Source organism: Homalodisca vitripennis, chromosome 4, assembly GCF_021130785.1.
Source record: "Homalodisca vitripennis isolate AUS2020 chromosome 4, UT_GWSS_2.1, whole genome shotgun sequence".
NCBI lineage: Eukaryota > Metazoa > Arthropoda > Insecta > Hemiptera > Cicadellidae > Homalodisca > Homalodisca vitripennis.
This window is the reverse complement of record NC_060210.1, coordinates 83414285-83427960: the sequence shown is the minus strand read 5'-3', so window position 1 is coordinate 83427960 and position 13676 is coordinate 83414285. Positions and strand designations below refer to the sequence as shown.

The 13676-nt window shown below is 35.0% G+C and overlaps 1 protein-coding gene across 8 annotated transcripts in view; it reads left to right on the top strand.

The window, feature by feature from the left end:
- Nucleotides 1-13676, top strand: part of LOC124359658 (ankyrin-3-like) — a 210315-nt gene that overhangs the window by 96866 nt on the left and 99773 nt on the right. For all 8 annotated transcript variants that reach the window (XM_046812589.1, XM_046812588.1, XM_046812582.1 and 5 more), the window contains exon 2: nucleotides 10756-10857. In XM_046812589.1, coding sequence (XP_046668545.1) covers nucleotides 10756-10857 — 102 coding nt within the window. The remainder of the gene's footprint in view (nucleotides 1-10755; nucleotides 10858-13676) is intronic.

Sequence of the window (13676 nt, the reverse complement as noted above, 5' to 3'; positions counted from 1 at the left end):
AGAGGTGGTAATTACATTCATTCCATACTGTATTTATTTATTGATCTCATCCATAGACATCAAGCCTGTTAGAAAACATTCCATGAGAGGTGGTAATTACATTCATTCCATACTGTATTTATTTTATTGATCTCATCCATAGACAACAAGCCTGTTAGAAAACATTCCATGAGAGGTGGTAATTACATTCATTCCATACTGTATTTATTTCATTGATCTCATCCATAGACACCAAGCCTGTTAGAAAACATTCCATGAGAGGTGGTAATTACATTCATTCCATACTATATTTATTTCATTGATCTCCTCCATAGACACCAAACCCGTTAGAAAACCATTCCATGAGAGGTTTTAATTACATTCATTCCATACTATATTTATTTCATTGATCTCCTCCATAGACACCAAGCCCGTTAGAAAACATTCCATGAGAGGTGGTAATTACATTCATTCCATACTATATTTATTTCATTGATCTCCTCCATAGACACCAAACCCGTTAGAAAACATTCCATGAGAGGTGGTAATTACATTCATTCCATACTATATTTATTTCATTGATCTCCTCCATAGACACCAAGCCCGTTAGAAAACATTCCATGAGAGGTGGTAATTACATTCATTTCATACTATATTTATTTCATTTATCTAAAATTTAATGAAAATAATGATATTTTCACTGAATTAAATCCACATAATACAAAAAGCAAAATAACATTATTAAACTATTTACTTGATTTTACTAAACATTTACCATTAAAGTTTAAATGATTTAAAACTTAGATTAAAAATTAAAACCAAATTATAATTTTTGGTTGATACATTTTATTAAAATTAAATACCTTACTGCTGTTATCGTTGTTTATATGGTTTTGATGATATTCTGAAAAAACTTTTAAATTCCACAAACCATTTATTTTTCTTGTGTAAAGTTTTAAACTGTTTAACGTTTCACAAGTTAATTTGTTATTGTTTTTTTGTACTTCCTAATGATTTAGAAACTGCGTCATAAATTTGTTTTTGTAAAATCATGGTAAAACAGTTAATTAATCAATTTGGATTGATATATACATATACAGTATAGGAAAGATTTTTCTCTTCGAATATTCGAAGCATTATTTTGAAGGTTCTGAAAATTAAAGCCACTAAAGTCTCTTTTACCATGTTTTGTTTCTGACATGCTAAACGCCATGTGACTGTGACACATTTGTTTCAAGCCTGGTAGCATGGTAGAATTATCGCTCTTGAAAGCAGCATATATTCTAAACTACATTCTGAAAAGTGAATTTCAAAATCTCCTACTTACGTCATTGTACATTTGGCCAGTAATTATACTATGCGTCCAGATATATATTAGCATAAATTATTGCTGTTCATAATCAATTTTGACACTACTAGAAAATGTTTGAATGTCCGAGCTGAGTGGACACCATTGGGATCTCAGCGGACGTGAATTATGTAGCCGAAAGTCTCATGCAGCCTGATCCATAAGTAGTCAAGAGATCACTTTGAACTGTATTTCTTCGCTTCCTTGGATGAGGGATTTAGGGTTAGGAATTTGAGTTTTGTAAGGATCAGCCGAGCTAAAGATGTAAAAAAGACTACGTATGGCACTCACATTCAATCTCCGCACCATCCATTGGGCCGTCTCAAATGTTAAATAAAAAAAAACATAAACACGTCTAGGTCAGAACCCTGCGGCAGACCGTCACGCCGTCCCCGAGCAGTCACGGGGGCGAACGCTAGAACAATGGTCGGCCCTTCACTTCATTTAGTCGATGACTTCATTAAGGCTTTCTCCATGGTTTAGTGTTTCAAGTGCAGTGTGAAGTGCTTGCAAACACCGTTCATAGAGTGTGAATGACTCAACTGGGTTTTGTTCTGATGAAATGACTAAGAGGAAGGGGTCCGTTGAGTGGGGAAAAATGTAATAGATTATTTATCTTTCATCTGATTCATGAATCACCATGAAATAATGCGTGACAATGAACGTAGCTGGTCAGTGTAGTATGCAGTATTACTACACAATTATTCAGTATAGTAATTACTAATATTATAACGAGGGTTTTGAACTGTTAATTGATTGGTATGAGTAACTCAACTTGTAACCATAATTGTTATGACTATGTTCCAAATACGTCTATCAAGAGAGGTTTATATTGCACCATATTATAGATCTTGTAAAAAATTTAGGTAAGGGTACTAGCCAAACACTTTAGATTTTAGCTACTTTTAATACAATATTAATATTGATCGTAAAGAAAGGTAAAATGGAGTCCATTTAAATGGATAGTTTGAATATTATAAACATAAATAATCAAACTACAACAATCTCTGAAGTGTAGGTCTAGTGTCAACAAGTTTCCATGTTTTGTACCACTCAACAGAGCAAAACATCAACATTAACATGTGGGAAGAGGGTGATGTTCTCTCCTCTTTTTGAGCAGATGAGAGCTGTTTTCCATCAAGGGTTATGCTCTTTGTCAGTGGGCGTATTTGTTGCGATGGTTGCGGGTGGGGAGTGTTTTAACAGAGGAGGGTAAGGATGGAGATCCTTATATAACTGTACAAGCTGGATAAAATGTCCGCCTCTGCTATCCGTAAATGTTGAACGATTTCGGACAAGTAAAATCAAGCTTCAAAAATTTCCATATCAATGGAGGACGCATTTCTTATAGTAGCCTATTCAAAATTGTAAAGCCTTTCTAAAAGGGTCGTCCTGAACTTGTTTGTAATACATAGATTTATATACAAGCCTATTTTTCTTATTTTTGGAATTAACGATTCCAAGTAAAATTATTAATAGCGTTACCTATGCTTTTTCAGAATTTCAAATAGGATTTTTATATTTTATTAGTGTTTAATCCAAATTTTGAATATGGATATTTGAACGAATAAGACATTGAATAAGAGAACAAAAATTGTGATTAGTGCTAAAATTATTTGGCGTTTTTCAGTAATGTATAATAAAACCAGGTTCTCATTTTTAAAAGTTTTTGTTTCGATCCAAAAAGTCGCGTCAGGGGCACTTGCTCAAAATCTCGAACAAGCTAAAATTACGTTTCACTGATTTACTGACTAAATATTCGAAAGGTTTCTTTTTTATATCTAGAATGGTTCAAACATTTGCAGGAGTGGACTTGTTGACCACCTTGAATGGAATATACTACAGTGGTTACAATATACCATTCATATGTTTTTAACTAAGGAAATACCATTCTCTTCACTCAACTCGTACTTGGGGTTAGGGTAGGGGATGTTGCTACTCCCCCCCCCCACGACCACTGTTTAGCTATAGGACGTGTTGTAATCGACACCCCGCTCCATGATCTGGTGACAATCACTCGCCACCCTCGGGCTCCTTGGAGAGAGAACTCCCTCAGCCTCATTGTGGTGCTGCCATCTGACGGATTGGCTTTGGCGCCGTTCCAGCTTCCCCTCACTTCATCACGCACTAAATTGTCAATTTCAAAAAAGGTCTCTCTCGCGTGTCGAACATTGGATGTTATAGAACATTCTATTTCTGCTTTGCGTCCATATTTTTATTATGTACTTTATTCAGTCGTGGACATTTCACCAAGTAACGGGTTAGCCTCGAAACATATAAGCAAGTTTTAATTTTGTATCTTAGATTAAAAAACTTCTTTTCTCTTTATAGATTTCTTTTATTTTATATAATCACAAAACCAATAAACTTCAAATTAATATATATATATAATATATATATATATATATAATAATATAAATATTAATTTGAAGTTTATTGGTTTTGTGATTATATAAAACAAAAGAAATCTATAAAGAATATCTATAAAGAAATCTATATATATATATATATATATATATATATATATATATATATATATATATATATATATATATATATATATATTACTATTCTAAATTCTTTCGAGTTTTGCCCGCCTTAGTTGATGACCTTATAGCTGTCAGAAAACTGGCAATACGGGACTAGTACAGTTATATGAAATAATTGAGATACATATAAATTTTATGTTTGTCTGTTAGTAGTTTTTATGTATCCGTATTGGATAACATTTTATATTTTGTTAAATGTATGAGTAATATCTTCTGTAAAGATACAATGTAATATTTTGATTATAAAACTAGTTTTCATGACTTAAAACTACCTACTATATTTAGTCTTCAGACGCTGATATAATAACGTGTATAAATAATGTTTAAGTTTTGTGTTGTCAAAAATTATTTTGGCTTTTATGAGTTCGCTTAAAAAATATATTCTGCCAGTCCTAAGAATTGAATCTCATATGTCAATTTGAAATGCAAATGGAAATAAAGCACATGTTTCTTTATTCCTGTTTATAAAAACATGAAATCTAAGAAATACGCTAAAATATGCAACTTTTCCTTCGCTTCATTATCTCTCTTTCTGCACATTACGTTCTCTATACCAAATACACAGGCGTCTAATCCACTTGTTTCCTTAACAAATAATAGTCCGTGTCAGAGCTGTTTTTACCTTGTTTAAAACTATTTTTTAAACTATTAAGAAATTACCTAATCTGAAGTATTAAAATTTTTAATTGGACAATTTTGAAGTAAAAGCGCGATATAGTGAAATAAAAAGTGTCATTAAATAATATACAACCTTACTAATAATAAATTGTACTGTAATATTGTAAAGCTATGTGGGGCCGTCCCTTAGTTACGTAACGCTAACTTTTCAGACCCTCCCTCTTTATAACGGACTTGTAAAGTAACACAAACCCTCCCTTCAATAATTACGTAACGCTGTCATCAAAACTTTATCCCCCCCTATAATTTATATAATTCTAAAATCATGATGTAATAAACACAATTTTAAACTCCAAAGTAATAATTACCTATTTTTAGTATTAGTATTTTACCTATTATTATTACTAATTATATTAATTAGTAATAATTAATATAAACCTAGCATTCCTCATCCGTAGGACATAATTTTGAACTGTAACGATCACTGAGTCATCACGCGGCACGGGACTCACTATGCAGTTAAGACTTTACAGACTGAAAAATCGCGATTCTACCCGGTCGAGTATAACTTAACTTTAAAGGCATATTTTGATGCACTTTTTGTGCACCGAATTTCGGCTTGTCGAAACTATACTAGTGTTTTAGAGGTGGACGGAACGCTTATCCATTTAGTTTTTGTCAGTATCAAGAGGGATGAGGAAGTCGTTTGTGCCGGTGCGTTGCATTTGCTGAGTTATCTGTACGATATGGTGAAGTTTTTATCTGCATAACTCCAGCCTATCATCCTGCATTTTATTTGTATTACCGTATTCATTCAAGATGGCTTCGTACACAGCTGGACGTTGCCCCAGTTCCGCAATAAACCTCTCTGTATCAAAAATAATGATCAAACTACAAAACATCGACATAAAAAAAAACCTCCGGGCTGTTGTGCTTTGGCTCATGGTCCAATCCAAAAGCGCCTGCATGGACGATCTGCTAGAATTAGGCTCGCCGAACTTTAAGCGTAAATTCCACCTCTCCGCTTATTAACAGGCCTATCTGCATATAAATGTCTGTTCGTATAGTAAGCACCCTGAGGTAACGTAGGTCCTGATAGCCAGGCTGTTAACTTGGCCTTACAACGGAGCGCGTGAGTAGGGGGCACCACATGCAGGTGGTTACGGCCCTGCTACGGGCGTGTTGGCATACGTGTCGCGTGTCAATGCAAAGGTTGCGCTTGTTGTAGAAGTGTCACCAGCTCACTCTAAATGTATGTAACAAGAACACTGACTGCACACAGAACGCAAGCACACGTATGCGAGTGCGACAGTAGACACTGACAAAGCGACATGCGTGTCTCGCCTCCAGGCCAGCTGATCACTTCTCCGATCATATCAGCTGTTGATGATGAACGTGCTCCGGTCACGCTACTGCCAACTGTTGCACGCATGTTAAATGTTTCTGTTCTCTGTATGCCTAACCAGTGTATGTATGCATGCATTAACAGACATGAAGTGATTCCTAGTGAGTTTTTAAAGTAGATGGAAATGTCATATTTATTTTACTACAAAATACGAGTAAAATACAAGGGTTATATCACTGTTATGCTGATAAGCCGCGGGGAACTTATAATCAAGGTACAACTATGCAATTTACAAACGTGAAACACTGTTATCAAGGCTTTCTCTTTTCGAGGTCCAACATTGATAAAACACAGTAATGATTGAAGAGTATACTATGCGTATATTGCAGAATAATAAAATACTGGTTAAAACCAGTATGCTAGTAATATAGATTTTATACCATAATACCATAAAAGAGCGTACAGAAAGTTGTATTACGATAAACAAGGATTTATTTCCAATTTATATTGAAAGGCGGTTATTTATCATTCCGCACTTATCACCCGTAGGTGGGACTATAAATTTGACTTCTTTAGCATTTAGTAACGATAGTACTAAGTTACATACTTTTGTATGATCTTGTCAGAACTCATAATATTACAGGAATATTACATATTGGAGAGGGAGGGACGAAAATTGCAATTTATCAAGATTTATGAATACTAACTTTCTATATCGATTGTTTTTGTCTTATTTAATAATGTAATAATAATATTTAATTTAATAATGTTGTAATGTATAATTTACGCTAAGAATAGTAAAAAAAAATTATGGTTGCCTGTAAAGTCGGTTTTACGGGCGAAGATTTTACGTGACAACGTCTTTTTCTCGGTAGAATATTTATTGATATGAATATTATTAAATTGCACAATAGGAACTAGGAATCGAATGAAAATAAGAATTGCACAAATTTTAACTATAGAAATATATTTTGTTTACTAAAACATTGTACATAATTTGAAATTAATTAAAATTTGTTATTGTAAATGGTAAAGTTGAATAAAACATTTACTAAAATTGGAATTTGAATTTCTTGCTAAACACAGTTAAATTCTAACTCCGCGCGTGGTGATTGGTCGGTTTAGTTCGTTTGTTTGGTCGCACTGTTATGACAGGTTAGAGGTTATAATTTGTTATTTTAAATGTTTGACTAGCAATACGCGCTGTTTCTTCTCAATCGACTGAATTACGATTGATTGCAGAGTGATTTAAACTAATAATTTACTTAACACTATCAACATTTGTCAATAGTATGACATAACCTATAAACTCAGTTTCTCAACTTTTGTGTCAATCTAACAATTAATCAATCAATCATAGTTTACGATAATGAAATATCAGTGTACAATTATTTACCTTTATTGTTGTAGTTGTTGTAAATGACGAATCTAAGCACTCCACATTTTCACGAATAAACATAGTTATCTGCTTTATCCCGTGCGGCGGACCCACAGTTATCTGCTTTATCCCGTGCGGATCCCGTGCGGCGGACCCACTGGACGGGCATCGTAACGTTACCGGGCGTTACACTTTTTCATGAGTGACTCCGAGCCGCAACCTAATTTAAGACGTTGTCACGTCAAAAACTAACAATATAAATTAATATAAAATAGTCATGATAAAGGTTAATATTGCTGCACCCTTTATTATAACAACGACGAAATAGCAGAATAATAATTTATAAACAAACTGACTACAATCATATGAGATAAACACGTTACATATTAAAGTATGCAGCCTAATTCCCACAAAACATATAACGTTTTCTTTTGGTGACTCGATGTGTAGTTTGTATACTCATATGATACTAAATTTAACGGACAATACAAGTATTATATGCGGAACAATTTAAGGAGTGTTGTGGTTGATAAAAAAGCTTATGCATGGTCGGTGACTCATATGCTGATGTCATGTGAACACTGGCCAAAACACGTCTTAGTCAGCAGAAGCACAACCTCCATGATTGTGTCAGCTCGCAGACCAAACAATGTAGAACTAGACTAAGAGTAATTTTGTTATTAGACTCCTTCTTAGAATTTGTCTGTCTGTTATCAACCTAAGACATGAACACAGATTGGCAGCCAACTAATCCAGTATGAGAAGTTAATCTATCTGAAATGTTCAAATTATGAAAATATTGCTTACACTCATTTTAACACCTTTGGCTGGAAACTAGTCGATTTTAACATTTTATAGGACAGTTTTGTCGTGGATTACAATGGACGTTATTTCAATTAACTTGATGTTTTCGGTGAAATTGAAGGCAGTACTGAAATTCCCATAAGGATTAAAATAATTAATACAGAACTTGTAAAATACAGTTAAATAGACTATTCCTTATGGTCTAGTGGTGTTATGTGGTTATTTTGATTATGGTGAGGTAAAATTTACTTATTTAGTCGGCTTGAGCAAAGTGGCCATGTGAGTAGCAAACGTTTGTAAAATATTGTAGCCAATAATGTTATCTGTGCTTTAACTTTTCATTGAATTTCGTCAAGGGCTCCAATGTGTAAAAATGGTGTTTATTAGTATTGTAATAACAAAGTAGGAGTGTACCTCACATGCCCCGTGTCACATGAAACTGGCTTGACTGAGTTTGCATGCAAAATTTCAAGTTTGTCACCAATGTCCTGCGGAAAAATAAACACACAGACAAGACATTTTTACCTTCTCCCGGCAGACGAAAGAGAAATTGTATCAGGATAGTGATTGACAGGTTTCAGTGACGCTCAGCCAAATCCCATGGTTGGACATGCACATTCATAGCACTAATAGTTTTCAGTGACGCTCAATCAAATTCCATGGTTGGACATGCACATTCATCGCACTAATAGGTTTCAGTGACGCTCAGTCAAATTCCATGGTTGGACATGCACATTCATCGCACTAATAGGTTTCAGTGACGCTCAGCCAAATTCCATGGTTGGACATGAACATTCATAGCACTAATAGTTTTCAGTGACGCTCAATCAAATTCCATGGTTGGACATGCACATTCATCGCACTAATAGGTTTCAGTGACGCTCAGTCAAATTCCATGGTTGGACATGCACATTCATCGCACTAATAGGTTTCAGTGACGCTCAGTCAAATTCCATGGTTGGACATGCACATTCATCGCACTAATAGGTTTCAGTGACGCTCAGTCAAATTCCATGGTTGAACATGCACATTCATCGCACTAATAGGTTTCAGTGACGCTCAGTCAAATTCCATGGTTGGACATGAACATTCATAACACTAATAGTTTTCAGTGACGCTCAATCAAATTCCATGGTTGGACATGCACATTCATCGCACTAATAGGTTTCAGTGACGCTCAGTCAAATTCCATGGTTGGACATGCACATTCATCGCACTAATAGGTTTCAGTGACGCTCAGTCAAATTCCATGGTTGGACATGCACATTCATCGCACTAATAGGTTTCAGTGACGCTCAGTCAAATTCCATGGTTGGACATGCACATTCATCGCACTAATAGGTTTCAGTGACGCTCAGTCAAATTCCATGGTTGGACATGCACATTCATCGCACTAATAGGTTTCAGTGACGTTCAGTCAAATTCCATGGTTGGACATGCACATTCATCGCACTAATAGGTTTCAGTGACGCTCAGTCAAATTCCATGGTTGGACATGCACATTCATCGCACTAATAGGTTTCAGTGACGCTCAGTCAAATTCCATGGTTGGACATGCACATTCATCGCACGAATAGTTTTCAGTGACGCTCAGCCAAATTCCATGGTTGGACATGCACATTCATCGCACTAATAGGTTTCAGTGACGCTCAGTCAAATTCTATGGTCTGACATGCACATTCATCGCACTAATAGGTTTCAGTGACGCTCAGTCAAATTCTATGGTTGGACATGCACATTCATCGCACTAATAGGTTTCAGTGACGCTCAGTAAAATTCTATAGTTGGACATGCACATTCATCGCACTAATAGGTTTCAGTGACGCTCAGTCAAATTCTATGGTTGGACATGCACATTCATCGCACTAATAGGTTTCAGTGACGCTCATTCAAATTCCATGGTTGGACATGCACCTTCATCGAACTAGTTCTTGTCTATGTAGAAAGTGTCATGCAAAATTGTGGCTACATGTACAGCTACGTCCAATTTGTAAATGTCATATTTTAGTACTCAGTTTGTATACAAATTGATTTATTCTGAGATATTCTCGTTTTTTTGTCATTCTCTTTTAAGCCTCGGTGTCAACTGTGCTGGCTTCGATGTATACTGTTTATGTATTAGCAAAACACACTATTTTGTCTATACATGATTGGACCTCCTCGGAATTTGAACCCGTGATCTCTCAGTTAGAGAGCTGAGTCTATAATCCATTAGTCTACGGAGGAGGACTTGCTAAAATATTTCTCCACATATCTTGTCACACGATACATTCACAATTGTGTTCATTTAGTTGGGTTTCAAGTGGTATTTAAATAATTTTAGTTACACACACAGTCACCAAAAGAGTACGCTGTGTTTTCATTGTAGTTTGGCTATATACGTTAATATGAGACATGTTTATCTCATATGATTGTACTCAGTTTGTTTACGAATTATTATTCTGCTATTTGGTCGTTGCCATCATGGTACCCGTGAGACCAATGTAAAAATGTTCGCTAACGCTCTACCAAATGCGATGGTGTGACATGCACCATCATCGGAATCCGTGTTGCCTATATAAAAATGAAGCTCCGTGCAAAATTTCAAATGTTATGTCAGGTCGCTTTCAAGCACCTTTTACATTTTTAAATTAGTTTCCCTATCCTTTCGAATGATAGGCTTCGCTAACGCTCAGCCAAATATGTTCTTTTTCACATTCAGTACATCTTTTTACAACTGACGCCTTTGTTTCAGTCGGACCCCAGCACTGCCTTCCTGCGCGCTGCCCGCGCCGGCCACCTAGACAAGGTGCTCGAACTTCTCGACTCTGGGGTGGACATCAACTCTTGCAATGCTGTAAGTACAAAGTAGGCTAGTACTCGTACTAATGTAGGCCTCAAGCTACCCATTCTATGGTGTCCTTTGACAGCGAATAACTTAGTGTAAATAACAACAAATGTATATGATTACTTTAGAAGGTTACATTTTTCAACTGAAGCCTATTAAACAATACAATATTATATAGACAAATACTGCTTAGACATCTTTAATTTATCTCATAGTTCGTACTTTCTGAAAATATCACAAGAGAGCTTTCAATTTATGAACGTAAGGATCTAAACTTTCTCTGAAAGTAAAATGTTTCCGCAGAAAAAACTGCGATTTGTAGGCTTGCTCAAATATATCTTACACTATCGTCAGTGTATGTACACTACCAATTATATTGGATAAGCTATATCATTATTAGAACTTTGATATTATATGGAGACCACTCTGTCCCTATCTACTACTCGTTACTCTACGATGTAAGTAGGTTAAATTAGGTTATCATAAATATGTTACTAGTAGTGCCAAGTTGAAAATTAACCTTTACGAGCGTTCACGTGATCTGAGGTTGAATTTAGGTATTTCATTGAGGGGTGTTTTTCGTTAGAAGTGCAGGGTGTCACCGAAGCCCGCAAGTGTCTTTAGATCGGTACTTTACCGACGTCAGATCACGTTGGTCGATCTGACACGATAACATTTTATATTAATTTATAATACGTGCGGATGTATTTACCTACTTCTATACATAATAACAAGTAGTAGATAGGGACAGCGTGGCCTCCATATAATACAAAACTACCTTGTTAAAATACTGTTTGCGGAAATTATAATGTAATATTTTAAAATACTTTCTGTTTTGGTTGCCTTTAAAATGTGTTCAAGTCTATGACAAATCAGACGTCATACTGAGGTTAACGAACTAGTTAGCAGAATTACCTTGATATGCGCAAGGTCCCATAATGGTAGAGCTAGGCCTGGCCGTTGGATCGCGCTCTGATCAGTTGTACCTATGAAACATTTCGTTATTTTCTGCTCATTTCACTGAGTAACGATATTGTTTCTTCTTTCTTGGTTTAATTTACCTGTTTAGTAGGCCTTATTTGGAAATAAATACCGATTCAAGTTATTTATTAAATAAAAGAAAGCAATATTATATAAAATCAACAAATAAAAGAGGATTTATGAGAATATTTAAATATATATTAACTTTAGTATAAGTCTTATCATTGCAAGCCTGGAACCTTGCTTTATTGCTTATTAATAAAGAGATCTTAATTAATATTTTTAATACTAAAGTTATTGAAACAAACTAATCGTTTAAGTTTCAAGTTTAAAAACAAAACACCTCAGGCCTAAGTGCACTAAAAAGGTTTATTTGCCACAACCCAAACTTGCAATCGTATGTCTCGTACTGTAGTTTAAGTTGTTAAATTATCTCTATGCCTTATCGATATTAACGTACAGTTTAAAGATGACAATGGCAATTTATTATTGAAGATGTAGGACAGGAGCTCTCTGTGTCGGTTAGAAATATCACTGTTCCGATATACAGCCGCAGCCGTTAGTTATGGATCAGTGGGTCAGTTCGCAGACTGGGCTATAAAGTGGGAATAGAAAGGTTGTGCAGTGAACAGGTAGTAAGTAATGCATGCAAAATAACGAGCGGCAGTCTACAATGTGCTTTAAATACCAAGGCTGCACTCTGAGGGAAAGCTGTACTGGTGCTCCACATTCCACCATTGTGCATTGTCTCCGATATTCCTTCCCTTAGGGAAGTACAAACCTACTCTGCTTCGACCCACCTGATTCTGAGAAATTTCTTGTTGACTTGGGAACACATAGCTGTGTAGTGTGTTTATCAGACACAAAATTAAATTCAATTTTTTATAACCACCATGACTACTTTATATTAGAATTACAGGGTAACATTCCAGGAGGTTAAGGGTACATTTTATTTGTTTATTACATTTATAATTTGAAACATTGAGATACAAAGATATTTAAAAAAGCACATTTACCTCGGTGAGACAAAATTGAGTGTTTTATTTTTTTTTAATAAGACCTGTTCTTTTGAACATGTGATTGATTGGTTTATTGTTGCTCTTCGAAGTTTTCAAAAAAAGACAAAACTTAGTATTAGAATTAAAATTTTACTATATACGAATGTGGGATTTAAACTAAATTTGGTTAAATGGAATTTTGGTTGAAAACACTTGTATTGCAGTAGTTATTTAGTGTGATGTATGTAACAGTGTTTCAGAATAACTTTGGGTTTTCAGATTTTCAATTATATTAATTATATTGATACATTTCAATTTTCAATTAAAACAATGTATACTTATAATCTTCTAAAAATAGTATCACATTACCTTCATATGAGAAACTGTAGGCCTACTAATAAATATAAAAGTACATACAGTGCTCTACCCGCAAAATTGTTTAAAATATAGGCAACACTACACTAATAAATTGTCTTATCACCATATTTGATAACACAGCATGTGTGATAAGTTACAATGGAGCATCCTGAAATTTGTTTTCACAGGAATGTTCTCCCAAGATACGATTTAAAAATATTTCTAAAATTCTGAAAGCACTATGTTAAAAGCCATGAGTCATGAGTATCAAGGTATTGTTACATGTTGCATGAGGTGCTAGTCATGTATGCGCTATGACCTAATTCTGTAGCTGTTTCTCATGCAAGTGTTTTCAGCTTGTTATCCTATTAGAACCCCTGCTTGAGTCCAAGTTTTGTTACATTGCCGTGCCAGATTTGTACAAAGTACTGTTAACCTTGTACTGAAGTATTAAAAGACGTGATGGATAGTAACTATAGGAATATTCCAATT